Source organism: Linepithema humile, chromosome 4, assembly GCF_040581485.1.
Source record: "Linepithema humile isolate Giens D197 chromosome 4, Lhum_UNIL_v1.0, whole genome shotgun sequence".
Lineage (NCBI taxonomy): Eukaryota > Metazoa > Arthropoda > Insecta > Hymenoptera > Formicidae > Linepithema > Linepithema humile.
Window position 1 is genome coordinate 15,867,582 of NC_090131.1, and position 26,336 is coordinate 15,893,917.

The 26,336-nt window shown below is 34.0% G+C and overlaps 2 protein-coding genes and 1 long non-coding RNA gene across 3 annotated transcripts in view; 1 reads left to right on the plus strand and 2 right to left on the minus strand.

Moving 5' to 3' along the window:
• The window catches only part of LOC105668998 (Kv channel-interacting protein 4), a 37,315-nt gene extending 20,923 nt beyond the window's left edge, over nucleotides 1–16,392 (minus strand). The window contains exons 1-5 of the mRNA XM_067353901.1: nucleotides 16,385–16,392; nucleotides 15,964–16,262; nucleotides 14,677–15,000; nucleotides 7,722–7,910; nucleotides 2,624–2,697 (exon numbers count right to left, since the gene is read on the minus strand). Of these exons, the coding sequence (XP_067210002.1) occupies nucleotides 2,624–2,697; nucleotides 7,722–7,910; nucleotides 14,677–15,000; nucleotides 15,964–16,262; nucleotides 16,385–16,392 (894 nt within the window). The remainder of the gene's footprint in view (nucleotides 1–2,623; nucleotides 2,698–7,721; nucleotides 7,911–14,676; nucleotides 15,001–15,963; nucleotides 16,263–16,384) is intronic.
• The window catches only part of LOC105672299 (uncharacterized), a 175,248-nt gene that overhangs the window by 10,683 nt on the left and 138,229 nt on the right, over nucleotides 1–26,336 (plus strand). The gene's annotated exons all lie outside the window — the stretch shown is intronic.
• The window catches only part of LOC136999391 (uncharacterized), an 87,375-nt gene continuing 77,554 nt past the window's right edge, over nucleotides 16,516–26,336 (minus strand). Inside the window, exon 3 of the long non-coding RNA XR_010889765.1 lies at nucleotides 16,516–17,499. This is a non-coding gene — a long non-coding RNA (uncharacterized lncRNA). The remainder of the gene's footprint in view (nucleotides 17,500–26,336) is intronic.

A 26,336-nucleotide genomic window follows, 5' to 3' on the forward strand; every position in this document is an offset into this window, starting at 1 on the left:
CGGTATCCCAATATGAAATATCCAAGGTCGTAGTAGATCTCGTTTATCGCGTTGGTTCATAACAGATGCCGTTAATTTATTACCGCGCGGTACGCTGCATATAAATTTCGACGCAAGGTTATACTTTATACTTTTAGAAATATAACATTAACTTGTGCAATTTTTGAAAAGCACTTATATTTAATTGGTATTTCGCGGATATTGATTTTGAAATTAAATACATATATAAATATTAAATATATAAATCGTAATAAGGAAACCTTCTATATATAAATAAATCTATATTCTAGTCGGAATTTAAGAGAAATTATTGACAATTTTAGCGAGATTGGTTTTGAGAAATTTTCGCGATAGAAATTTAACCGATGAGAATGCTACACATGCACTTGTCGATAGTAATGCGATTAAATCTTACGGTCACCGGATTCCTCGTCGTCACCTAAAGGGAGCGATGAGGAAGCGGAGAGAAAGAATAAGGGACAGCCGAAGGAACCTCGAAGATGGAGGAGTCTTGTTGCCCATGCGTCGAGAGCAAGTGCACTCGAATAAAGTATTATCTCGGGAAAGAAGGAATGGTAATCCTCCTCTCGCGCGCTCGCAGAGTGAACATGTAATACGATTGAAGTTACAATAGAGGCCTTCGTATGTTCGTAGTAATACAAATAGAATTCGAGAAATGAAAGAAGATGATATACATTATAACACGGGAATAAAGGAGCCGTTCATTCCTTGAATCATCTAGAGAAGTTCTGGATTAACGATGCAAACGCGATTCTACGTTCTTTAGCTATTGAAAAAAAGTCGGTAAAAGACATTTCTCTCTCTTTTAGCTTCTTTTACAACGTTTATTTTAAAATACTACAATGGATATTGTTACGTTCATACGTTTGTGATATTATAGCATTTTAAATAAACAACAAAATTTTCTTCTTTTTTTCTCTTCTTTTTAATAAAAAATATAAAAATTTGATAATGGATTTCTATCCAACCAAAACATTTTACTGCAATAAAAATTATCCAAATTTAAAACCTCTTATACTCAAGATATCATTCTATTATATTATAATTCTACTGTCGCCGCCGACGTGAAAATTATCCGAGATCAAAGCACATGTGATAACAACTCGTGTATGTAGTTAATATATTCGCGCTAACTTTTCGTCATTAGAGTCCCTCGACATGGATGAAATCTGACTGAAAGTTTGTCGCATACAGGTCAATGGGGAACACGTCCAGAGATTCCTGTGGGATAACTTAATTAAAGATGAGTAAATATCAAAGGTTAAGGTTAAACAATTTTATCACTATGTAAAAAAAAAAAAGATGACGGAAAGTTTGCATTCGGATCTAACTATTCTCCGGCAGGGATAAGAGCACGACGATACCAATTATACAAAGCACAATTCCATCTCAATGGGCCGGAAAGCAATTGCATTATCTGCTAATTATTCCGCTATGACTTCCGCCTCCGTGACTTCCTTTCTTCCACTTTCTTCTTTAGACCTTCAATATCCCCGACAGGTCGCAATATCGTCTTCGTCTGCAAATTGACTTTGGCACTTGAATTGAGTAGCGGCGAATGATTGAACTGTCACTCGGTAAATTTAATTAAATGCACGTTGAACATTTGTGCTGTATCTAATTAGCTTACTTAGTCTGCAATTATGTTTATTTGGAATATGACGCGCGTGTTAGTCTTTTAATTATGTATCGATTACAATAGTAGTCGCAGTAATTGAATTTTATCAGTAAAGTTGTGTTAAATATTGAACAATGCAATCAGATAAACTTTGCCGTGCACTATCTATTTATGTATATTGTTTTACTCCAAAATATTATAGAATACTAATTGATATATTATATACTCTTCCCATTAATTAAATAGTGCTGAGTAGGTATTAAGTTAATTGCATTATTTATTCTCAACTGTTTTATTGAATTACTTCTTTAGTACTTTAATTACCGCTAGTCGTTTGTACATGTGTGTGTGTGCGTGTGTGTGTATGTATGTGAAATGTGGTTAAGCGGTCACTCTTCAATTTAGTCGCTTTCTGTCCAATGAATCCAATTAAATAACGATTTCAATTGTAACATAAAGTATTAGACAAGATTTTTATTAAGAAATTTATAGATAAAAAAGAAAGTACAAAACTGATCCATATAAAGAATTTTTTTAATTAACGGTACAAATTTTAGAGAAATTGTTATCACATGTGCTTTGATCACGTTAAACACTTGAAGCCGTGAATATTATTCAGCAATTTTCATATTGCTTCATTCTACGATACGTATGTATATTGTGACACACACGTTTTGCCTCGTGTACTATCATATTAATTTGCATTAAATTGACCCGAAGAGTTAAATATAGAGTGTGAGATTGATAGCGTGAAATTTTATGCATAAAATCGACTTTCAAAGTAATATGCTAAACACAAACAATCTCAGAGAATACAGAGAAAGGCAGACTGGCAGAAGAAAGAATTAAGTGTCACTTTATATCGCAAAAGTGATTCCGCAACGTAAAATAAAACTAATGCATATGAAGGCCATTGTGTGTACACAATGCTATTACATTTTATTAAAAATGATTGAAAATTACATATGCAATGCATAAACTTACCTCGAAGCTGAGAAGCCCGCTGTGATCCTGGTCCAAAGTATTAAAAACGTAATGCGCATACTGGCTTGTATTAGCTAGAAGAAAGAAAAACAGACATGTAAATTACTTCTTTATACGTCTCTACATATACATAGATATACATATTTTATTATAATTCTAGATTTTCTTATATTTGTCAAAATTGTGATAGCAATACTAAAGCATTTATGTATTAGTACCTATAATTATATGTGCGTTATATAAATGCAATATAAAAGTAAATTTATTCGAATTTGGTTTAAAAACGAAAAGAAATTCGCACTAGAGATATCAAGCACATATAATGAGTAATAATTAAATGTTTCCATTAATTAGTCTTTGTTGAAACCAAGAATACTTATTCGTTCTTTTCGTAAAACAGAAGCGTATCGCTAATAAAAGCATTTCAATCTTGCAATAGTTACACATGCAATGGACTTGAACGAAAGCCTACAAAAGACCGTCGAATCTATTGTGGACTCGTAAACTGAATATCCATCGGCGTGTGTTAATAATTTCCAGTCGAGATAACGCGAATGCCTCAGATTTAAAGCGCTGATTTATACAGGCCGGAAATTATCACACCATATATATTTATGCTGTACCGGTTGCCTTTTACTGTCTTCGATAAAATTTATCACGTAAAGATTTTACGAAAAGAACCAGGTATATACGAGTATGTCAAAAAGTAAAAGAACATTTAAGGAGTAAAATGTAAGTCAAAATGAATGGTCATTGAAATGTAGGTCATTTTAAAGAACTTTTTTTAATGAAAAAAACTCTCTTTACTTGTTACTCCCTTTACTTTCCCTCGCACTACGTTTTATAACGCAATATCTTATCAAGACTTTTAAACGGAACATATACAATTTTTGGGAAAAAGCTATATATTTGTGGCTTAAAAAAGATAAGCTACATATTTGGTTTTAACAACTTATATTTATGAATTGTTAAAGATTAAGAAAAATATTTTTAACATAATTGCGATTTTAACAATATTTTAACAATATTTTAACAATAATTGCAATTAAAAATAAAAATTATCATTGTGCATTACTATGTGGATTATAATTACTAAGAGCTGTCTCACAATGAAAAGCATGTTTTCGAACAGTAGGTAAAACTGTGGTAAACGTCAAACTCTCCAGCTTTTCATTTAAGTAAGAACTATAGGTCTGAATTCATCGAAAGGATTTACTTGAAAATTTCTAACAGTTCCTATCATACTTTAGACATACTGAATTACGTCATCGGGAGTTTATCGTGAAAGACCGGGATATAAAGCGTTACTAACTTGTCAAAGTTCGGTAGCGTTCTGAGAACTACGTGTTCTTGGGAAACGTGCCCGATTGTGGGGCAATTGTAGAATTTGAAAATTAGTTTTCTTCACTTTGAAGAGTCCGCGATTCAAGTAATATATAGTTAGAACAACGTACCAATACTTTGAAGTATGTACAGAAGATATTTGATATATGTACATATACTACCGCGAGAAGTTTAATTTGTATAAAAATTTGCGTTTCTGCTATACAAAAAATTTCTGCTGTGGAATACATTTATACATTAGTTTTTCCACCCACAGCGTTTTATTTCAAAAAAGTATTTTAAAAATTTTATCTGTACTTTTTTTTAACATTGATCCGCGAGAGACAAACCGCGCTAGAAACTAAATTATAATTTTATCTCAACAAAAATAGCTATTTTACACAAATTTATAATTCTCGATAATTTTTAACATATCCTTTTGTAGTTCAGAAATCCAGTAAGATTTTGTGTTGCATACTAATGTTAAAGAATATAAACCACGGTGGGATGATTCGCGTATATGTACAACCACCACTAGTTCAATAGTTCCGGACCGTCCTCGGAGAATTGCCAAGCTACAGTCTCCGGGTGAAGGGTCACGTATTTCACACCTTGCATCATATATATGTACAAATCCTGCATGCGCGTGGTATATATGCGGTAACTTTGAGTCAATATATAAGACACGTTAAATTCTCTGTATATCTTATCAACAACATATTTCGCGCAAAAGGGAAGTACAAGATACTACAAGAAATAAGATAAGACTTATTATTTCTAAAATTGTAAATACTTTTTTATTGCGGTTGACTTTTTTATCGCAGTTTTATTTCATAGCCGATCGAACGCAAACATTGATAAATATTGCGTAAACTAAAACGTGTTGTGTTTTACGATATTGCTTCATTAGCATTGCATATCGAGATGTTTTTTAAAAAGTGCTGATAAAATATAAATTATATAAGTAATAGCTGGAATTTCTCTTTGCATAAATATCTGTACTCATACAATGTTCATTTGAGACAGCTGTTTAAATAAATGCGTATTATAATAATAATCGATGATACGTGACGCAAATAAAAAGAAATCTACTTTGGAAGCGGAAGTTTTCGCGAATCGCTCAGTATGAACTAACAAGTTGGAATCGTGAATCGTTATCTTGGAGGAATGAGATTTATCGCTATACCGTAATTCACCTGTTCGACTTTTGACTGTCGAGGCAGATCTCTGTAACATCCCTTTATTGTGCCGACCCCGTATTCGATATCAGAGGTATAAATTTCACGTGCTGAACTATACGTGCGGATTTCGACTTCCCTCTTGGGTTTTGCCAGAGGGGTTTTAGATAAGTATAAACATGCCTACCCTTGATAAAAGACACAATTCGCCAAGAAAGATTCTATCGACCATTTATTGGAACAATTCTGATAACCATTTGAAACATTCCTCTGTTTTAAATTACACGTGTATGCGTAAAAATAAGCTGACGATTAAATTTACAAAGAACAAAGATACTTTCATGAAATTTTAACATTTTTAAGATAGAAGAATTTAAATTAAACATTTGTGTGGATTTTATGAATCTTGTATTAAAGTATCCTGGGTTTTTCTTTGTTGAAACAAAAGCACACGAATTATAAAAATCTCCGCTGGCGAAACATCTAAAGTAGCGTGCCCAATGCGAATGGGACTTTAATTAAAACCTTGAATTTAATGACCGTGTTCTATATTCTCCCTGCTTGCTCGACTGTTCGATTTATACTAAATTAACAAAACGCAGTAAATAAACCTACAAGATGATTCTTTTGCAATTTAGGAGAAGTAAAATCGTTATGGATATCCCGTTTCTTTTTCGCGAAGCAAAATTCAACACAGGAAATTTATAATTAATTTTCTATACATTATATTCTTTCTATTTAATTTTAATAATTTTTAATATATATGTTAGGAAGATATTTATGTTTTCTCGTCATACATTTTATCTGCATAGACTACGCTTTTTATTGAACGAACATTCTGGATTATGGAAAGCCTTTAAATTCCCGTTCAACACATTTTCAATATTTCTTATATTTCTCCGGGGACAGCTTTGCTTGGATAATGCCGTATTTATTTCTCTGATGGTACACATGCTTTTCAGAGAATAAGGACATAAATTGCTGTAAATCGTAAAATAGTAGGCATTGAAGATGGACGGGTATGTGAACCGTCGTCTATTCACTACAAGAGATTTTTTCAAGGATTTTGGGTTCGATCGCTCGTAAATTCGCATTCGATCTGCCTTTTACGTCGAGCGACAAACAAATCATGATATCGATGTGCTTGGGTGTGAATTTCCAGCGAGAAATTTGTCGATGGCAGGAAGGTTTAAGCGCCTCGCGATACTTCAGACGTTTATGAGTACTCCGTCCGTTGCTTCTCTTTTTTTACATCGTGATACGCTATTGACGCGAATGGTCGCGCTACAAACATTTTGTGTCTTGAAAAGACAATTTTTAACATATATTTCGTATATAGTAATACTGTGAGATCTCGGTTTATATTTTCAATTATCTTAATTTTTGTTAATAAATAGAGATAGAAATAGAAAAATATAAATTCGTAAAATTGTACAATAATTGATTTTATTTTAATTAAATACAGTTAACTAAAAAATTTGTTAATTATAAAAAAATCAATTATAAATGTTTAGTGTGATGAAGTACTTAATATCATCTTATATTACGGTGAAGTTAATTGATTTTAATTAAAATGTGGTGCGACGGGCGTAATTTTCGAAAATGTGAATTTCATCGCGTTAATGCGCGGAACGCGTGTAATCGTGGATAACCATATCTCTCATGCGGATGAATAAAAGGGAACGTTTGAAACGCAGTGCCATTTTGATCCGGGAATTCGTTACCATGGCTACTGCAACCGCGCTCAGCGAAGGGCTGTAGTTATCCCAGTTGTTGGATTGTTCTCTTTCCCTCTTCATGTTGACGTTCTTCGACGCATCCCCGATGCTGCCGTCGCAACGAGGAAATTTAAATGCGAATAAATGCGCGGCGAATAAATAAACTGGTCGGTGTATATCCGCGGCCGTTCTTTTTATAAAATAAACGTTTCTTTGGTTCCCACGGAATTCTTCCGTGGGAAGAATGTGTTCGAGAAAATTTTGCGTTTATCAAAAAACGTATATCTAGGAGGAGCGAAAGAAGATAACTCGGAATGCTATTGTTGTTAATTACAAATTCCATTGCTGGATATGTTGAACCATGTGCAGGATATTGTGTGCACAGAGTAAATGTAGAATATGAAGCAAGCATAAAATATGGATACTTTTCCTTGCCATTTCATTTCAAGTTATGATAATTACAACAAATAATAAATGTTTCTTGTCTCAGAACAACCGTGTTATTCTGGAACTCTGACTTTTTAATCTAAAGTGATACAAAATATACGCGTCTTCTACATATATTTGACTACGTTGTAGAACGCGCTACTCCCATGGCATCTACTTCGTGATGTAGTGTGTCCGCATTTTTCGATGAAAAGAGAGAATTCTATTAACCGAAATATATAATGCACATACCACATAAAAATATAAAAGTAATAATTTTGTTGCTCTCTTTTTCGTCGCAGTTTTAAGTAATAAAATATGTTGATGTATTGTAACTTTCCTTGATAACTTTTTTAGTTAAAAACAAAGAAATAAAATTTCTTCGTTAGAATTCTCGCATTGTGAAGCATTTATCATGACAGAAATATTGCTATATCTAAAATCTGACCTCACCTCCTTGGGGAAAGAACTGCGAATAGATGCACTTGAAAGTTTCCTCTCTGACGACTCCCGTAGGACATTCAGCCTTGAATCCGCGATATATCCTCTTCAGCTCGGCCTCCGTGAATCTGGTCGCTCGACAAAGGCTTGCCAAAGAGTCTGGTCTATATCTTGGTGTTTGCTCTTCTTCGTATTCCGAGTCTGCGAAGCAAAAGCGGAACGTACTCGTGTTAATCGCGGAAAAGAGATCGGTAAATTCCTTTCGTGTATCACGAATCCATTGGACTGGCGGAAAGCTCTAACAAGATTAAAGAACTTTGAAAGCTTAAGACGAAAAGCTAGGTTTTACCAAGGTACTATAAGGTAGATACGAGTAGCAAAACTATCGATGTGATGTTTACAAAAACGGACGAGAAATCTATTGCTTGTGGAAAATTTACGTTGTATTGCAAACTATATAAGCACAGTTTTCAAACAATTACACTTTAATTTGTCTAAACTATTGGAACAAATAAAGAAATTTAAATCCTTTCAGCTATTTCTAACTCATTTTGTACTTAAAAAGAAAATTTAATATTGTTTAAAAAATTTGTATGTATGTCACAAACATACAAATACGTGGAAAAATGAAATTCTCAAAATTGCAAGATAAATGAATAACGCAAATCAAATACGAGAATAGTGCACAAAATTCATATTAAAATAATCCCAGATTGACACACTTATCTTTTTCAGCCTTTTTTTTGTTGCACAATTCAATAGAACGCAGTATCACTTTACTGCTACTATTTTGGTTTTTACTTTTTTTTTCAATGTGCAATACATCAATCGTTACTGTTATCTATAAAGCCTGTATCCGGTGATACTGTAATCGCGAGCAGAGATCTGAGATTGAATTGCAAGATTCCAAACTTTCGCGTGATACAGCAATCGTCTCTGCGATTCCTGTCGTGTCACGTTGAAGTTTTAAATCGCATGCATTTTTCTGTTTGATTTTGTGGAAAAAAAATGCATAGAATACGGTAAATTTTAAAGTTATAATTTGTTTATCTGATCATTACAAAAACCATCATTTCAGAAATGTGCGCAAGTTTCAGGCACATTATATGTACAAGCAAATGTATGAGTTGGCGGAGTCCATTTAACTTTGGTGTCTACCGGGGGTTAGCGATATTTACTTTAACTTGAGAAGATTATGTTTGAGAACAAGACATTATGGCTTTGAGAACAAAACACTGTTAAGTAGATATCCAATTTCCTTATTTAATAGCGAATCATAAATTTTATAACTTTTTCAATTAGAATTCTATTCATTAATCGGCGTAGTGACAATTGCGCAGACTTTTTCAAATTAACGTCTACGAAAGTAGGAGAGAAAGAGTGACGAAACACACGCTATCTCGCCAGGTGGAAAACCTGGCACTGCAATTCATAAAGTTCCGCTTGCTCGTGAGATGTACGTGAGTGGCAGTACTGCATTACTGCACCTTATTTCCCACGGGATGGTCCTCTTTATCCCAGGAAGAATCCGTCGAACCTCCAAGAAACCTCAACGTGAAACGACCTTCGGTAGAGTAAAGTACAGCGTTTATGAGACCGCTACAAGAGGCAGCGAGACGCGAGCGACCACGATAGTGCTCCACGAGATTTTGTAAAAATTGCCCTTCCTTGTAGTTTGAAAGCGCGCCATCCGTTCTATATCACATGTGGTTCATACAATATTTATACATTCGGCGTCGTGATGTCGTGAAATCAAAGATGAAGTGAATTTCAGAACCATTTGTGGCAGTCTGGCAATCGAAGCGGTGACGGATTTGCGAAATGTATTCCACAAATACAGTTCATGGAAGAGTCGCATCGCGACAATTCCTTGAACGTTGATACTAGAAATGCGTATTTTGCGCAAAATGGTATTCTCTCTTCTCTCTCTTTAATTTCAAAAAGAACTTTAGATAAAATTTATCCATCCAGATGTGTAAAGAGGCAAAAAATATGTATGAATTCTTTGATAAACGAGAATGGTGAATATACGCATAGGGGAATAAAATAGCATACATACATATATTTCTTCTAAAAAGATTTAAATTCCAGAACCACAATGGAAAGATTTTATATTACAAGGGCGTTGCACGTATATCCGGAGTAATATATGAGCCTCTTATTTTAAACAAAATGTAAGTTCAGTTATGTTGGCAACGTGATAGCAAGATGTTAAAATTTTAAAATAACACACTATAGAAATGACACGATACAATTAATCAATCTGAGCAAGAAATTAAATTATTTGCAACATAAACGACTAAGATATTTGAACAGCTATTAATTTAGTCTTTCGGTTATCTGAGAGAAAATGTTAATAGAGAGAAGTTTTGATTAAAAAAAAGAAATGTAGTGGATAATTCTTTATGAAAAAGTATTAAAATATGCATATCAAGAGAACTCCAGAAATTAAACAGAATTAATACATTAGTTATCTGAATAATTAAAAAAAATATTGTCAGAGTTATACGATAACAGTACTTTGCATTATATTTTTGAATGGGGAATAACGAAAAATCGTTATTCCGTCCAACGATAAGCGATTTCAATGAAGTGATTTCGTAATAAATCCTTTTCACCACGTGAAACATTGCCGCGCGCAAGTGCACGCAGCAGAAATCGGAATTTGTATCGTACGATACGCCGCTTTCATACAGCACAGGAAGATTTGGATTCAGAGCGGAAATTCGAGGTACTCTTACGCTGTTCCCACATGAAGCTTACGTTATGTTTTTCGCGAGAAAGGTTGGCGGAAACTGGGAGGCGAGAGAGCAATCCGGTGTTGGAATTTAAATCGAATCGTCTTGTTCCGACAGCACTGAATTTCTCAGATTTAATCTTCAGACAAATGTGACACAGGAAGATAAAAACGAGAACTGGCACGGCAAATGATCTCTCGCGGAGTGAACGATAGCAAACGCTTGGGGAGAGAACATCTGTGTATTTGTATTATAACTTCGGTAATTCCATTGGGAGTTTTTATGACAGCTCAAAATTAAAAAAAAAAAAAAAAGGGAACATGATCGCGTCGTTGCAGAGAATTCTAGGCAAATGTTTCTCCGAGTGTTTTATCGATCAGAAAAATTTACGACTTAAATTATTAAGCTGTAACGGTTCCACCGGCGCAGCTTATCTCGCCTCATAATTATTAACCACGATAAGAATCGTCATACATAGCATAAAATGGAGCAGTAGATTTTGTAGTGTCCAATGTTGGGGAGCTTCGGAATCTTTTTCTTCATCGCAATTAACAATATTGTTTCAGAGAATTTTAGATATTCCAAATAAATATTCGCGACATCTCTTCTTTTGAAAATTGCGTGGCGGATGATCACGGGAACAAAGAAGCTCGAAATTTAATCTAGATGAGACGAGGGCTGCTTCCGCACTTCTCTATCTGTCTGCTCTTCCGTGTTATGTACTTCCGAAGCAAAGGGGTCGGTTTGACCGAGCGTAAATAGGGTCAACGGCAAGGCAACATCCGTTCGACCCTCTGTCTCATTCCGGATGATGGTCTAGGGGAGATGAAGACCGAATCGTGGATGTCTGCGCTGCCTCCTCTTTCGAGATATTGGATCTGTGCAAGGGATGAAAGGCATTCCTCGCGGAATGCTCCCGTTATCCGTCGGACAGGCAGCATGCACGTCGGTCTCTGTTTCCTGATGAAAGGCCGGACTGCTGGATTTCTCGTCGATGCGTTTCATCGATAGTGATCCCGCAGGAATCTATTACACGCTCGCAAATTGAACGGGGATATTCGGCAGTTTATGAATGATTCTGTAAAGACCGAGAAATGTTTCCGTATAATTGTCTCTTCTTAATAAATCGTAATTTGGAGTAATTCTGCTTCAGAGGTCGCACGCGATATAAATAAAATGTAAGCCGGTTAGAATATCATGAAAAATTTTTTTTTTTTTACTTATTTCCCCTATAAATCGATGATAAAACATCTCGAAAGATTTAAAAAGGCAATTTTAGTCCTACTTTATTTTTATACGTTGGAGTTTATAAAAAAATGAGTAATCATAGATTTTTCGATATTCTAGCGTTGCAGGATGAGCGAGAGAGGATTTTGCATAATCAGATTAATTTATGCGACATCCCGCATAAAATCTTGTCTTTTTTAAACTGGTCGCGGCGAAAAGAAAATGTGATTACGTTAAATAGAATCTATGGAATTTTCATAGCACACTTTTAATCAATGTATGTAATGCCTATGAGATGTACATATTTGATAATCGAACATATATTTTATTGAGAAATTTATTGTTTTAAATGTTTTCTCACTTTTGAAATAAAATCAATTATTAATATATTTATTATAATTTTTAATTTTATTTGACAGTATGTGCACAAATAAGGAATATTTTAATACTTCATTTTTCTCCATAACTTATATCACTATTTTTCATTTAAAAACTCGTATATCGAGTTATTTATTTCTATTGGAGTACATATTATGAAATTGCGTCGATAGATTTCAATAGGATTTCCAATGAATGGCTTCTGTTATGATTAATTAGCATTGAGTATATGATAAAATTTTTTCCCGAGCAATAAATTCACAATGCTTATTAAGGATGTGCTAATGACGTAACCATGAAATGTGACCAGAACCAATTTGTTCAATTTTCGTCGTGCAATCACGTTCTATCGTTTGACTGTTTCAACATTCACCGCAATACATTTTGTTCCATTTTGTTTGAGTGCAACGAAACGTTTAAACAAAATCTCGATTAACATGAGGTTAAGCGTAGTCATATTGTGGTTACAGCTGCCTCTACATTGAATTATTGTTAAACCAAATTTTGGATAACTAAAACAAAATTTGTAATAAAAATCCTATTTTATTTGAATTTAATGTTGTCGAAAATCTAAATTGCTATTCAATATTTTCTACGTTTCTCCATAAAAAAATACACTTTTGCAATAACGAACAAATAAATTAAAAATAAATATATATTGTGTAGGCCTTGTGTGCATTGAACAATGAATAAATTTGCATTATCATAAAAATAAATTAATAAATATAATGAATAGATTATGATAAAAATAAATTAAAAATTGTTATTTGTTTAATAAATTAACTGAGATAATTTATGATGATAAATTTGTAACATACGCTAAAGCATGATCTTGTTGCAATGCAGCTCGAATGAATCAGCTATCGGACAAAGTTATATAGCTGAGATAACCGGCAAACAATAAATACGGGAGCAAGCGCTAACAAACGGTATTTCACTGTTTCTCATACTGATACGTCGGACGCATGACGATGTTGGTTTCAGATATTTCCCTCATAAATTTGTTTGCGAAAATGTAATTTGCGGATGATACCGCACCTGGACGCAGTATGAATTTTCATTAAGTTAGCCACCTCAAATGCCCAGGATACGTTGCGTGGATATTCTGTAGGTCTCTCCAGAGTATTGCGTGATGAAAAGACGCCTTTAGCGACCATAGGTTGCATAGGATATGAATAATGGCGTAGAGTGACCGTGAAGCTACTGTCATACGTAACGATACAAGTATAAATATTTAATAGGTTTTGAAAATGGCCCAATTTGCTTTGTCTATTTTTCTAACTTACATTATCGTTGAATAATCCTTTGTCCTCGAGCCACTAGCTTTTGCTACGCTCGAACCGATATCAATCGAGACACGTAAGCTGAAAGTGTCGCGTGAAAGAACTCCTTATATATTCTATGATCTGCATTTAGTGATGACTTCGGCAGTAATAGTTAACTATCTACGTACATATTACAAATTCCTGCTATTATGCGCATAATAAGAGATTCCTACGTTGCAAGTTCTGATGCATTATACATCACAATTCGTATGCATCTTATTTTTGAAGCGTTATTGGAAGCCACCAATCGTTTTACATGCGTTAAGGATAGATTACAGTTTGTTTGTTGGCAGTTTGTTGAGAAGACTTATTTATTCGCGTATAAAGTTTACACGTTTAAACGCATAAACGATATCTCGGAGACAAAATTACTATCTTACGAATTATTTTAAGATCACGTATATATCAACGATATGAAAATTGTTTGAATTTTATCGATTAAATAAGTCGATAATACGACGTTTTGATTGCTTTTTAGTTTATTGACGAAATCGAGTAAGATCGACTGAAAAAAAATATAGTGCAATGAGCATTGCACGTAGAAAGCAAGCAAGCGTTACTACGTGGAGGCAAGTAGATATCATGCAACATAGATGACTGGTAAGACATGTGAGCAGCTTGAACTGTTGGTTAAACCCCGAAGGCTTTCATGTTTCGCGAACAAGTACGCTAGTCACTCTTTTACTCGTTGCTCAATAGAAAACGTTGTATGTGAGGTGCCGCGAGGTCGATTCCATCGAATATTCCAGTTTGATAAAATGTAAAATGTTATTCCCATACGATTCTTGAATAAATCGAGAAAGAGAAAAGTTGCCTTGCACGGTATAGGATTTTTACATACTTATATGTGTACACACAGTTGTTAAACGTAAGATTGTCGCGAGCGAATATTAATTTCTACGTGACGTCATCATCGTCGTCCACGTAAATATAGAGTATAATGAATCGAGTAATTTAACTGATGTCCATTTAACGTACTCATCAGACTTAATCCTTTTAATTCGTACCGTGACTATCATATTGCAGATTACATTATTTTAATTTTATCCGAGAATAGATATATGAGTAATATAAGACATATTAAGCGTACAATTCTAACTTTTTACTTTCCATCTTTCAGTTTTATTAAAAAAAAAAGAGCGTTTAATCCAAAGAATATAATTATTACTCATATATTATTTTTGAGGCAAACTCTTGAATTATGCTGTACCTATATAAAAATATCTAACATCCATCTTCTGCGATACATCATAGCGAGTTATTATAATAACTTTTACATTGATAAAGCTGGAAATGTACCTAGTGCAAATTTGACGCCGGTCCAGGCTTGCCTCACGTAGTTGATTAATCTCCTGTAGAGAGGTCTTGGTGGCCTCTTCGTAGAAGTCCCTTCTTCTTCATCCGAGTCGTTATCCAGCGTTCCCGGTGGCGGGCCCACGCCCGTCAGGGTGCCAGCCTGGTTCCTTTCACCAAGGATGTTCACGACCTCCCGCAGCTCAGGCGCGACGCCCTGCAGTCCTGGTGCGTAATTTGCGGGGGCGACGCCGGAACCGAACAGGCTCGCGCCGCCCCCGCGGCCTCTGCCGCGTCCACGACTTCCGCGACCCCAGACAGTGCCACTGCCTTCGAGAATTTACGACGTGATCAGATTTCGATGCCTTGGTTCAGTAGTTTGTAGATTTTTTTATACAAGCGATGCATCTTGATTAGTTTTTATAAGCAATATTATATTCCGGTCATTTTTTTACAATGGCTTGCGTTGCAGATTCTAATTTCATGGCTTATAGCATATTAATGTCACTTTCTGTAATCTAAATTTCTGGCCATTCTAAGACGCCTGAAATTATTTAATGTAATTACGAATTCGTAATTGAATTTATTCACTTCTTAATTGAGTTATGACTTTCGCGCTTGAAGAATTTATGGTATGGAGATAGAAGGAAGACTGTTACGTAATGTATAGACGTCCACAAGAGTGCCGTTAGTTTTAAATATACAATATAATGCGAATATCTGTCATGTTTTGCGCATGGATTATTAAGTAGAGAATTGAAGAGAGTTCAAAATTTTTTAGCAGTGAGGAGATTTAGCTTCCACTTTCTTGGAAAGTTTTCGTTTTAGAAAAATAGAACGTCGTTTGTGATATTTCTGGGCCAGTTTAAGTAAATTTACAAGCAATTATTATCATTAATTGATATTTTATGTCATTTCATTATTGTTATGTTAATATGCCACTTATAAGACCAAATTTTTCCTGATTAACTTGATTTGAATAAAAAACTTAATAAATAATAAAATTCTTTATTTAATTAAGAAGTGAAAACCAAATACTATTTGAATATTAAACAGAATACTATAAGTCACAGAGAGCTATTAAAGTTATGAAAATCGTAAAAGTATTGCTTAAGAATTTAGTTTCTTAATTGACTTTATTTGAATCAAAACTAGCATCAAAATGCATACGAAACTTTTAAGACGCTAAATTGACAAACGCAAATATACTTCTGCAGATACTTCTATTATCGTAACACGGAATATCACTTCTCATAACTTTTCCACGCTTCAATCGCGCTAGAACGCCGGTACCTTGGCGTTTTTTATAGGAGGGGAGCCCCACCACGGGGCCGCAACCTCCCGCGCTTCCTGCGACAGAGGAGCTGATGGTGGCAAGACAGGGAACACCCCGACCGCCACCTGTACGACGTTCCAAATCACGGCGTCTGCAACCTCCTCCGCCCCCACCGCCACCGCCACCCCCAGCGGACAACACCACGACGGACCCAGAGGTACGTTCGCACGGCCCTCTTCCCGCGAAGCCCTTTTCACTCGGCGAGGGCCTTGCTCGTTTACGTCGCCGGAATCGCCGCAGGCTTCTTCGGGGAACTCTGTAAGACGTTTCGTAGGGCTGTCACCCTCATTTACGCAACTCTCTTTCTTAACTTTTCATTTTTATTGACATTGCTTTCAGCTCGCCTTTTATGACTACTCTTTCACGCGTGTCACGTACGATTCCATCTTTTCCGCGAGTAACTTTACCTCCACGCTAACTTTACGTGCCATATATTTTGTTATATATTTCTATAAATTTTTTTATAAATATCGTATTATGTTAATATTATAGGCAATAGTATTTGTGATTATATCACGTATTCTTGCTGAAGTACGTGCATTGTGTTGAGAGATACGATGAAATCATTCTATACATAAATTGGTTAAAATTCTAGTAAACACAGTACGCCGGACTGGCCAGTTTTACAATAGAATAGCGTATTGTACAGATTCTTTGTTCGCTTCGCTGGCGATTCTTGCCACCATCGATTTCTCAATAGAAACTGTGCATACAGAAGCGCAGTGTCAGCAAATTTCTTGCTTTTTCCGCACGTTTCGTCTGCTACCGCCAAAAGCGAACTTTCCAGCCGGATACACCTGTATCCTCAAAGTTCACGCCAAATGGTCGAAATTTACAAGGATCTTTTAGAAACGGATGCACCTTTTTGCGATTTTATTCACGACAATTTCAATGCACAATTCTTATTGCAAAAATCTCCCCGTTTGATGCAAAAATCTAAGGAGTGTGTTATACGACTTAATGTAATACGCAATAACTGAATAACTTAACAAATGCAGAGTATTGATTGAGGATAATGTTGTCTAAAGAGTTGCAAATAATTTTATCAAAGTAACATTATCAAGATTCGTGCAATTATATTCGTGCAAATATATTGCATCCAATACACATCAATTTCGTCTGGAAAAGGTTTGAAATCAAATATATTCAAAGGAAGGATTTCAACCGGAAATTCTATCAAATGCTCACCCTGACACGTGTTTAAACACTGCAAATACAGCGCTTATTCCCTTCAGGAATAAAAGATTCAGATCAAGTCCCACGATAGGATATCCGTTTGTCCGACTGTGATGACCCACGATTTATTTAGTAGTCGACAAATTATTCATTCAATGTTATCCTAGTTTGTCTCGACCCGTTTTTTTATCGTGCAGGGAGCAATAAGCCCTTTTCTCATTTCCCCCCTCTCATCGACGTGAGGCCCTGGGCGAGATCATGCTTGTTCTCGAAAATCGTAGTCGATTAGTGTGTTGTGAGTTCGGTTGTGTTAGTATCTGAAACAGGCAAAGAAGAAACACATGCATTAGTTGTGTTTGTGCACGAAATTATGGTAGTTGAGTAGTACATGGGTTGCGTAAGAAAGACAGGTAAAAAGAGAGTTGGCAAGAAAGTGCAATTTTGGGATGCGCACGTATTGATTTTCATAAAATCAATATTTTATTAAGATTTGGAAGGCGAGATACATTTATGCATGTGAGTGTTCGCCGTTCGAGTTACATAAAAATTCAAATATACGTACGGTATTTTCATTATTTGCTTAAAAAATGCTACTGAATTTTATTATGTTTAAATATTATAGTAAATTTGACTGTTCTTTTACACAATTCATAATTTTTACCGGAATAATCACAGAAATTAGCTTCTTCACTTCCGGCATTGAATCAATTGAGGTCAGGTCAAAGAGGAATTAAGAGGTAATGAGTCCATTTTTCTGGATTTAATACGTATTCCTTAACGACTGTCGATAAATTCACGTAACCAAGCGTTCGAATTGTCTGGATAGAATCAGTAATATATAGAATTCGATGTAGCGCGTTCTACCACAATTGCCTCTTTGTCTTAACTGGAATCTAACAATTGATCACACAGCGTGCCGACAATTAGCAATAGCACCAATTTCAGAAATTTACGTCGATGTACTTTGTGCACTTTGCAGTCGTTACAATCCTACTTCTAAGTTCACAAACATACCCAACCGTTGTAAGTGAGGGCGATAAAATGGCTATTAGATCACCCGTAAAGCTACTTGTCTTGCTCGAGCGAAGTTTCTTCGAAATTACTGCGAACCAAAGAACTTTCAAGTTACGTATACTTCGTATGCACATGTGAGTTCTCTCGACTGCAATGAAGAAACGATCACGGACGTGCAGAGATAAAGGGAGGCGACGAATATCATAATTTACAAGAGATTTGCTGAGATAAGATGGAAATTGTAAAGAATTGATTATGCCATTTGTGACATAAAAGAAAGAAGTTAAACGCATTTGATAAGAATTTATTGCATTTTATGAATGTTCTTAAAATAATTGCATGCAGTCGTTTTCATGTATGTGCAATAACGTATTTGTTGAATAAATAATCAAAATTTCGCATATATTGCGATAGCAACGCTTACAACATCGTTAATAAAAGTTATTGAAACTCGGCAGTGCAATCGACTCGAAGTTGATAAAACCGTAATCAATTTTACGTTATTATCAAGTAGACGATGGCAACTGTGCTCGGTATCGTCATAACTCTTCGCGATACCGCGAATGAAAGAGAAAAGTGCAAAATGAGAATAAGTCCGTAGGTTCGGGATAAAGTTTCGCGAGTTTGAAAATTTCCGAAGAAAAAGTAGCTAAGAGAAGAAAAGAAATCTATCAAAGTCGTGCATTCCTTACCTAAAAATATAATTTATGTATGATTCAAATTCGGGTTGAAAGTAAGAATGGACTTATATTTTTGGGTACGTAAAAAAACCCAGGATTGATATTTATATCTGTAAGTTTTACGATCCTACTTGGGTTCCATCTTTTGTTATTTTCCACCCACAACACTGAGCAGAGTCCTAACTCAATAAAATATGATGACAGATACGTGCTCTTGTGATTCTACGGTTAGACGGGAAAGATGATACGAATAAAAATGGATATATATATATAAAATACAAAAAAGATTAAATCTTGTATATAGACATGTTTACGCAAGCGCTTTATAAAAAATATATAATTTCGTAAGAATTATCACAAAAACGAAATTAAATCGATAAATTATACTACTTTTTTATAATGTTACAAAAAAAAAAGAAACATTAATTTATTTATATTACGTACAACTCTGAAACTAATTAAGTTACATAGAATTTTGGAAACGTGAACAAACTGCATCATTTCTTTAATTTTTTTCTACATATTCCAAGTTTCATTCATATACGTCAGGAGATTTAACGAGCAATTACGGCGTTTTTTATTTGCTGTCTTTGTAATAGGTTTCGTGACCTCGAGTTAGTTTAAGATGTGGTTGTGGTACACTTAAGTGACATAAGATAGAGCACCGACAAAGCTCTTGACATCGTTACATGGCTTAGTATTACCATGTTCATGTCACGAAACTACAGAGATAGCTTGTCTTTTAAAAAAAGAATCGTGTCTTTCATCGATTACGATTTATCTTTTTTAACCCCATATTTTATCTTCGTATATATCGTTTTTATCTCCGATTTAATCGAATGGCCTACGCTTACGTGGAATTTTAAGGATAGAATAAAATATGAAATCGCACCGTATTATACGTCGAGAAATAGATGTTTATATGTCAAAGCTTAAACTTTCAACAATATTTTCTCATAAAAAATTGAGAAAATGTAAAATGCTATAGAAAATATTCTATTTACTTTTTTGACATTTTTTTTCATAAAAACATTTTATTTTAAAATAAAGTAAATAAGTAAAAAGGAGAATACAAATCTTCTTAAAAAAATAAAATAACGTTTAAAATAACGTTTAAAAAATAAGTTTATAACGACAAATCCATTAAAATGACAGAATAAATATTAAAACGTCTATTATCATAACATCTTAGAAATAAAATGTGAAGTTTGTTTTAACATTTACTTATTAATATTTACATCAATCATCAATATACATTAACAATAAAAGTGGCATATTTTGATAAAGTAGTATTACACAATTGAAAATGTATCTCTTGCATTTGATTTTATATCAAACTACCTCTATTGTATATCGTAACATTAACATTTTATTGCTAACCAAACAATTTATTGATCTAAAAAAAAGATCTTCCCTTGACGTTACAGACCGCACTGTCGTCCAAAATCTACTTTTATCCCTCAGGCAACCATCCCTTCATATTACTCCGTTACCCTTAAGTTTTACCTTACGACGATCTCGATTGGCTACTTTTCTTTCCTTCCAATTTTCGTCCTGGTTTCTTCGATGCTTTTCGACGAGGGTCTTGCTATGATTTTACGATCGCGTTGGGAAAATAAATCAAGAGGGAAATATAAAAGAAGGAAAGAGAAGCTAATTAAAGGACACTCATAAATAAATTAAAACACAAATTTTATTAACAGAATCCGAAAGTAATCTGCGATATCAAAGAAATGTGTAATTAATTATCAAGATATCGAATATCATATGGTATAAAATAATTTACAACACAGCTTAAAATTAAATTTTATTTTACGTGCTTATTTTTAAATTTATAATAAGAATTTTATTTAATAATTCTGTATTAAATTGTTTTATTTAATTAAATTTTGCGCATATATCAATGTAAATTTTGTAATGCGTTCACGGGAGAATTTGTTGCATATTTGTTAAAAACAGCGTAAAGTATGAAAATGCAAAAACATTTGCATCCTTGTAAGGGGATTACCTTACATGTCTCCGGATGAGACGATGTCAACGTAGTGCAACATTATCCCGACGTTCTCATGACATCAACGTATTACACGGACGTGCGTCCTCGTGTCAGATAATCCGAAATAGACTTAGTACCTATAGATCACATCTCTTGCCGCGCCGCACGTTAGCCTGTCTACTCGCATTTCGGCGTGCCGCACCGGTCGTCACGATAAATCAGGCTTTAAACTCTCGAGCTTTATATACGTGTCGCGAACGAAGTCGACCCTGAGCAAGAACCAAACTTCTCCCCTGCGCGGAGGCCAAGTCAGGAAGACGACCCGCCACTTCCAACAAATCTTCCGCGATCGTAACGGCTTTTGCAGGGTAGGTCCCGGCAGTGGATAGAGCAGGACGAGTAGGGCCTATAATTTTCAGCAGGCCTGTCTTGAAGAACACGAAGGTACCGCGCGTGTACCTTAGACTATACGATTTACATCGCAGATACGTCACGTGCATGCAAGTTGCGTCGTGCGCCGTAATGTTTCACTAAGTCGCTCGGCGACTTACGTGCATAAATTAGTCCATCTCAAAACGCAAAGCGATTGGGTGAAATACATAGTCAACGTAGCGCGCCCGCACATATTCATCATCTTCAGCAAACACCAATCGAATTTACCTTGAAAGAACCCTCGGGAAATGCGGGTATCAGTTGCCATTATCCTTCATCTATGCAATTTGCGGTCGCAAATAATTTATCTCGGAAACCGGTAAACTTCAAAGATAACTAATATATCTTTCTAACATTTTTTGTTAATATTATATAATTTACATTAAATTTCTTTATTACTTTACACAGATAAATATAAATATAAATAATTGCAAAACACATCAATGATTAAATGAGAAACGAAGATTACATTTGAGTGTCCTATTTTTCCAATATATTATTAATTAATCTAAATGAAGAAAAGAAAGGAAATTGACTCTTGAAAATATAATTATAAGATAATTTATATGAATACTTACAAGATCAAAAATATATACTCATATAATGTGTTTTGTTTGACAAATATATTATTCGATTAATTCAAATTTGGACAAGACGTTTGAATCACTGTCTACATCAATTCAATTTAGCAGCTCGTACATATCACGTACGATAGAATCAGAAGGTAATCTTTGACAACCATACCTAGCTTAATAGATTGAACAGCTTTCCATCAGGGAATTGGAAATGCACAAAGCTTTACGAAGCAGTTCGAAGCTCAGTGAAGCTTCTACGTTGTCCCGCTGTCCATCAATGTACATGTATTCCACCTTCGTTTGCTACCGAAATTCACTTTGAGAAGGTAAAATCAATTTCATGTGTTATAAAACATAACACGTGTGAGAAATTGTTTACTGTGAAGCGCGCTTTTATATTATTTAGGGAGTTACAGTACTCTTTTATTTATTTAGCGAAGTCGAACGCAAAGTTAAACGACAATGGATAAAACAATTCTGTTTTATAGGGTGTATAGTCGTGCATAGTCAAGTTTAATCGCGAAGAAAGTATGCCGGATAAGAGAGATTTTTTAATGTTTACATAAAACTAATCTTTCGACTGATTATATATCGCTCATTTGCTGCAGTGACGTAACTCAGAAAACGAGTTTTAATGTTTTAAATCATTATAATTTTGATATGAACATTATTTTGAAATGCTCTATTGGTATAATAATATATTGTAGTGTCGGACAAAAGTATTATAATCGTTTTAACAGTAAACAGAGAGAGTACAAGTAAGAACCGTTCTTTCTATATCAATAATTCAAAAATGGCATTTTAAATTATGTCCTTGTTGCAGCAAATGAGCGATATGTTAATATCATTACATAAGAGCTGAAGTTAAAACCGCGGTGAGGCTGAAAAAGTACATATGTATTATGAATATTTTAGCAACATTTTTGTGCTTAGCGTATCTTGAGCAGAAAAGTACGATAAAGTACGATGATAAAACAGTGTTGGTATATGAAAGGTAAGGTAAAAGCATCCCGAATACATGAAGGGAAGAATGAAATAGAACCACGGCGTATTCCTTCGGTACATAAATTTCTCGCAGGTCAACCGGCGGAGACTACGAAAGGGCGGCGCTATGTGAAAATTTAAGCAGTCTCGGTTTACGCTGTTTACATAGGGATGTGTGTGGAGTTGACCGAAGAATGCCCTTACGCGGCGCGAGTAAATGAGGAAAAAAAATGAGAAAAACTGGTGGCATCCTTCTTTCTCAATTTCGTGGTTGAGGAAATATTGACGTGACGGCTTGCATAATGCTCGCCAGCTCGTCTAAAGTATAAATTTTAACTCAGTATCGGTTTGTTGGAAAAATATATTGGCCTTCAAAAAATGATATAGATGTTTGTGCAATTCTCTTAAAATAATATTTGCAGCGAGAAAATAATTTGAATAAAATGATATAGCATTTTTAATATTTGGAGTTGTTTTAAAATAATAAAGCAAATTTGTAATGAATAAATTTTTAAACAAAATAAACACTTTCCATATTTTCGCATGCGTTTTTACAGGCATTTTTCAACTGCATAAATTATGATTTAAAATTTTTCTCGTATTTAAAATTGGAAAAACTTGATATTGTGCTACAATTCATAATTCCAATGGAGATCATTGAGAGAAATTATTTTATCTTTTCAACGGTATGCATAGTCCTGAACATCTTATTTTTAATCGATGTCCCTATTAACGGTCACAAAAGGTCGCTGAGATGTTACTTTGCTCTCGAATCGATCTCCTTTTCATGGACCCTTCACATTGTTTCGACTAGATAAAGTTACAAAAATAGAATACGGGTGTAACTGAGAAGCTCAGAACTTGCAAGTCAATAGATTCATATATTCATTCTTTCACAATACGCTATTCAATTTTTACTTTATCTAACATTATGCATTTAAAATAATTAATTCATGTTACCCGGTAAAACAGTAAAACACTATCAAAATTTCGAAATATATATTTATATAATAAAAAGTATATGATAAAATGCGTCACAAAATTATACAAAACTGTCACAGAACAATTTGAAATTTTAAATTAAAATAATAAGACAAATAATTAAAATAATAATTAGATACAATAATTAGTAACGATAATAAAATAATAATTAAATAATTTGGATTCTAGCATAATATTACACGAATATTACATTATTAAATAAATTAAATATCCAAAATAATTATCTAAATACCGTGGGTTGCTATATAATTTGCATTAGAGATGTCAAGATGAGCATCGCTATAATTTAACTTACGGGTTGTAATTTGCACGCGTCCTAATTTACGCTTCACTATGTGTAAATTACATAACGGAGGTACAAGCTTATGTACACGCTAATTAGGTCATTGTCAAATTATACGTATAGTATAGCGCGGTGTAAACCAAATCAGATGAACGTTCTTGTTGAATTAAGCAACTTCTTAGAGAATCCAATTTTCTGAGATTCTCTAAAGTAAACATCTTAAATGTCAACTTTATTGATCAGAATCTTTGTCTGCATTTGGCAGATACTTCTGCTGGTAGCCGAAGAGAAATATTTTATTAAGTAATGCGAACAAAAGTAATGCGTTCTTTCCGGCACGAAACAATTCTAATTTTGTTGAAACAGTAGATATCCTCTGAGGAAGCTATTGGAAATTTTCTTCATGGTTATATTGCTTGAAAACAGTACAGCATAAATATGTATAGATGGTTAATCAAATTAAAAGAATATTTTACGAAAATTGAATTATTTTAAGTATATTGTGTAATTGTGTAAATGTTGTCAGAATATAGTTTTCCGAGTAATTTGATATTTTATCGTAGTGAGATAGAAAATTGTATTTTTCATAGATTTATGATTTTTTTAAATAAGAATTATTGAAAAATTTTATTGCATAAACATCAGTCAAAAACTAGGAAAATTAAATTAATTTTTTTTTAGTTTTTCACTGCACTATTCCGAAGATAATTATTAATTTTTAAATATGCAATTTGATTATTATTTACTCATTATACACTGTAGTCAATTCTGCACGAAATGAGAGTAAGCTTTTGACGTTTACAATAAAAACGTGTGTGGCCGGCGGGAAAATTATTGGTATTTCCTGTACAGGAAGAAATTTGTAATTTGTATGCCGACGTGGTCGTCATTTATGGAATTTGACGCGAAAATCAAGCACTGTCAATTCGCGACGCTCATCCCCGATACCTAAATGCGTAATATCGCTCGATCTAGTATTCGGTGCCAATCCCGGTCTAGCATAACTCAATATTGGCCGGCTCACCGCCATTACGTGGTTCAACCATTAGAGTCTTCGTCCTCGATTATTCTCTAGACCAACGCAATTTCGATTCTCGCCTCGATCGATCTTCTCTCGAGTAGGAAATACGGTCATCTTCTTAACTGCCTGTCATATCTGACGCTTACCGGACATCTCCATGTCGTGACAAAGATCAGAGACAGATGCTGTTCTTATAGTTTACTTTACAAGTTGCGAAACGTATAACTATAACTAATTCAATTTATTTCACGCATCAAATAGTATTGTTTATGAAATTTTTAAACTTTTTTTTATAAATAAGATATTATCATTGAAATATCAACGTAGATTCGAATTTCTACAATGTAAGGTTTACAAAATATCGTTAACTGTTACGATAATTATTATTATATGATACTTTTTTTCCAATTATTATCAGAAATAATAATTATTAGTTCGATGATATGTAGCGTGTAGTATAGATGCTGATACAAATGTCTTTGCATCTTCATTGAACTATTACATGAGCACAGAGTGAGGTAAACAAGACATAAGCGAGAGATTATACAATCTCGTTCACTGGGTAACCATTTCAGATGATGAATAACGGTGTAGGACTGCGTTTAACGTTCCAAGAAATTACTACATTTGCCAAAGTGTCCGGAAGAAGCGATATATACGAAATGTATTATAGATATTTGTGATAAAATGATATGTAATAAAAATCGTTACACTGTCAATCATACGGTTGTTACGAGAACTTTTGTCATCTTTTTATGTTAGATAAATTCTTCTTAGAAAAAAATTAGTAATAATTTTAAAAAATCACACTCTCTATCCCAAATAGCAGTAAATAATTCATAAATAATGACGAAATAATTGCACATAATTGCTTCCCAAATTTAATTACAAAATCTATATTGACAGTAAAAGAGATAATATATTATGTATTTACAAATTGTTTATGATTTATAACGAGATAGAAATAATACATTGCGGATAATAACAGCAATCAGTCGAAATGTGCTTTTCGTTACACTGTTTATCGATATGAACTAATTCAATATTATCCAGTTATTGTGCAAATATTACAATAACAAATACATTTTAAATATAAAGCAAACACAAAAAGACAAATTAATATTATATCAAACCAATGGTTTGATAACATCTGCAGACTATATCGAAAAA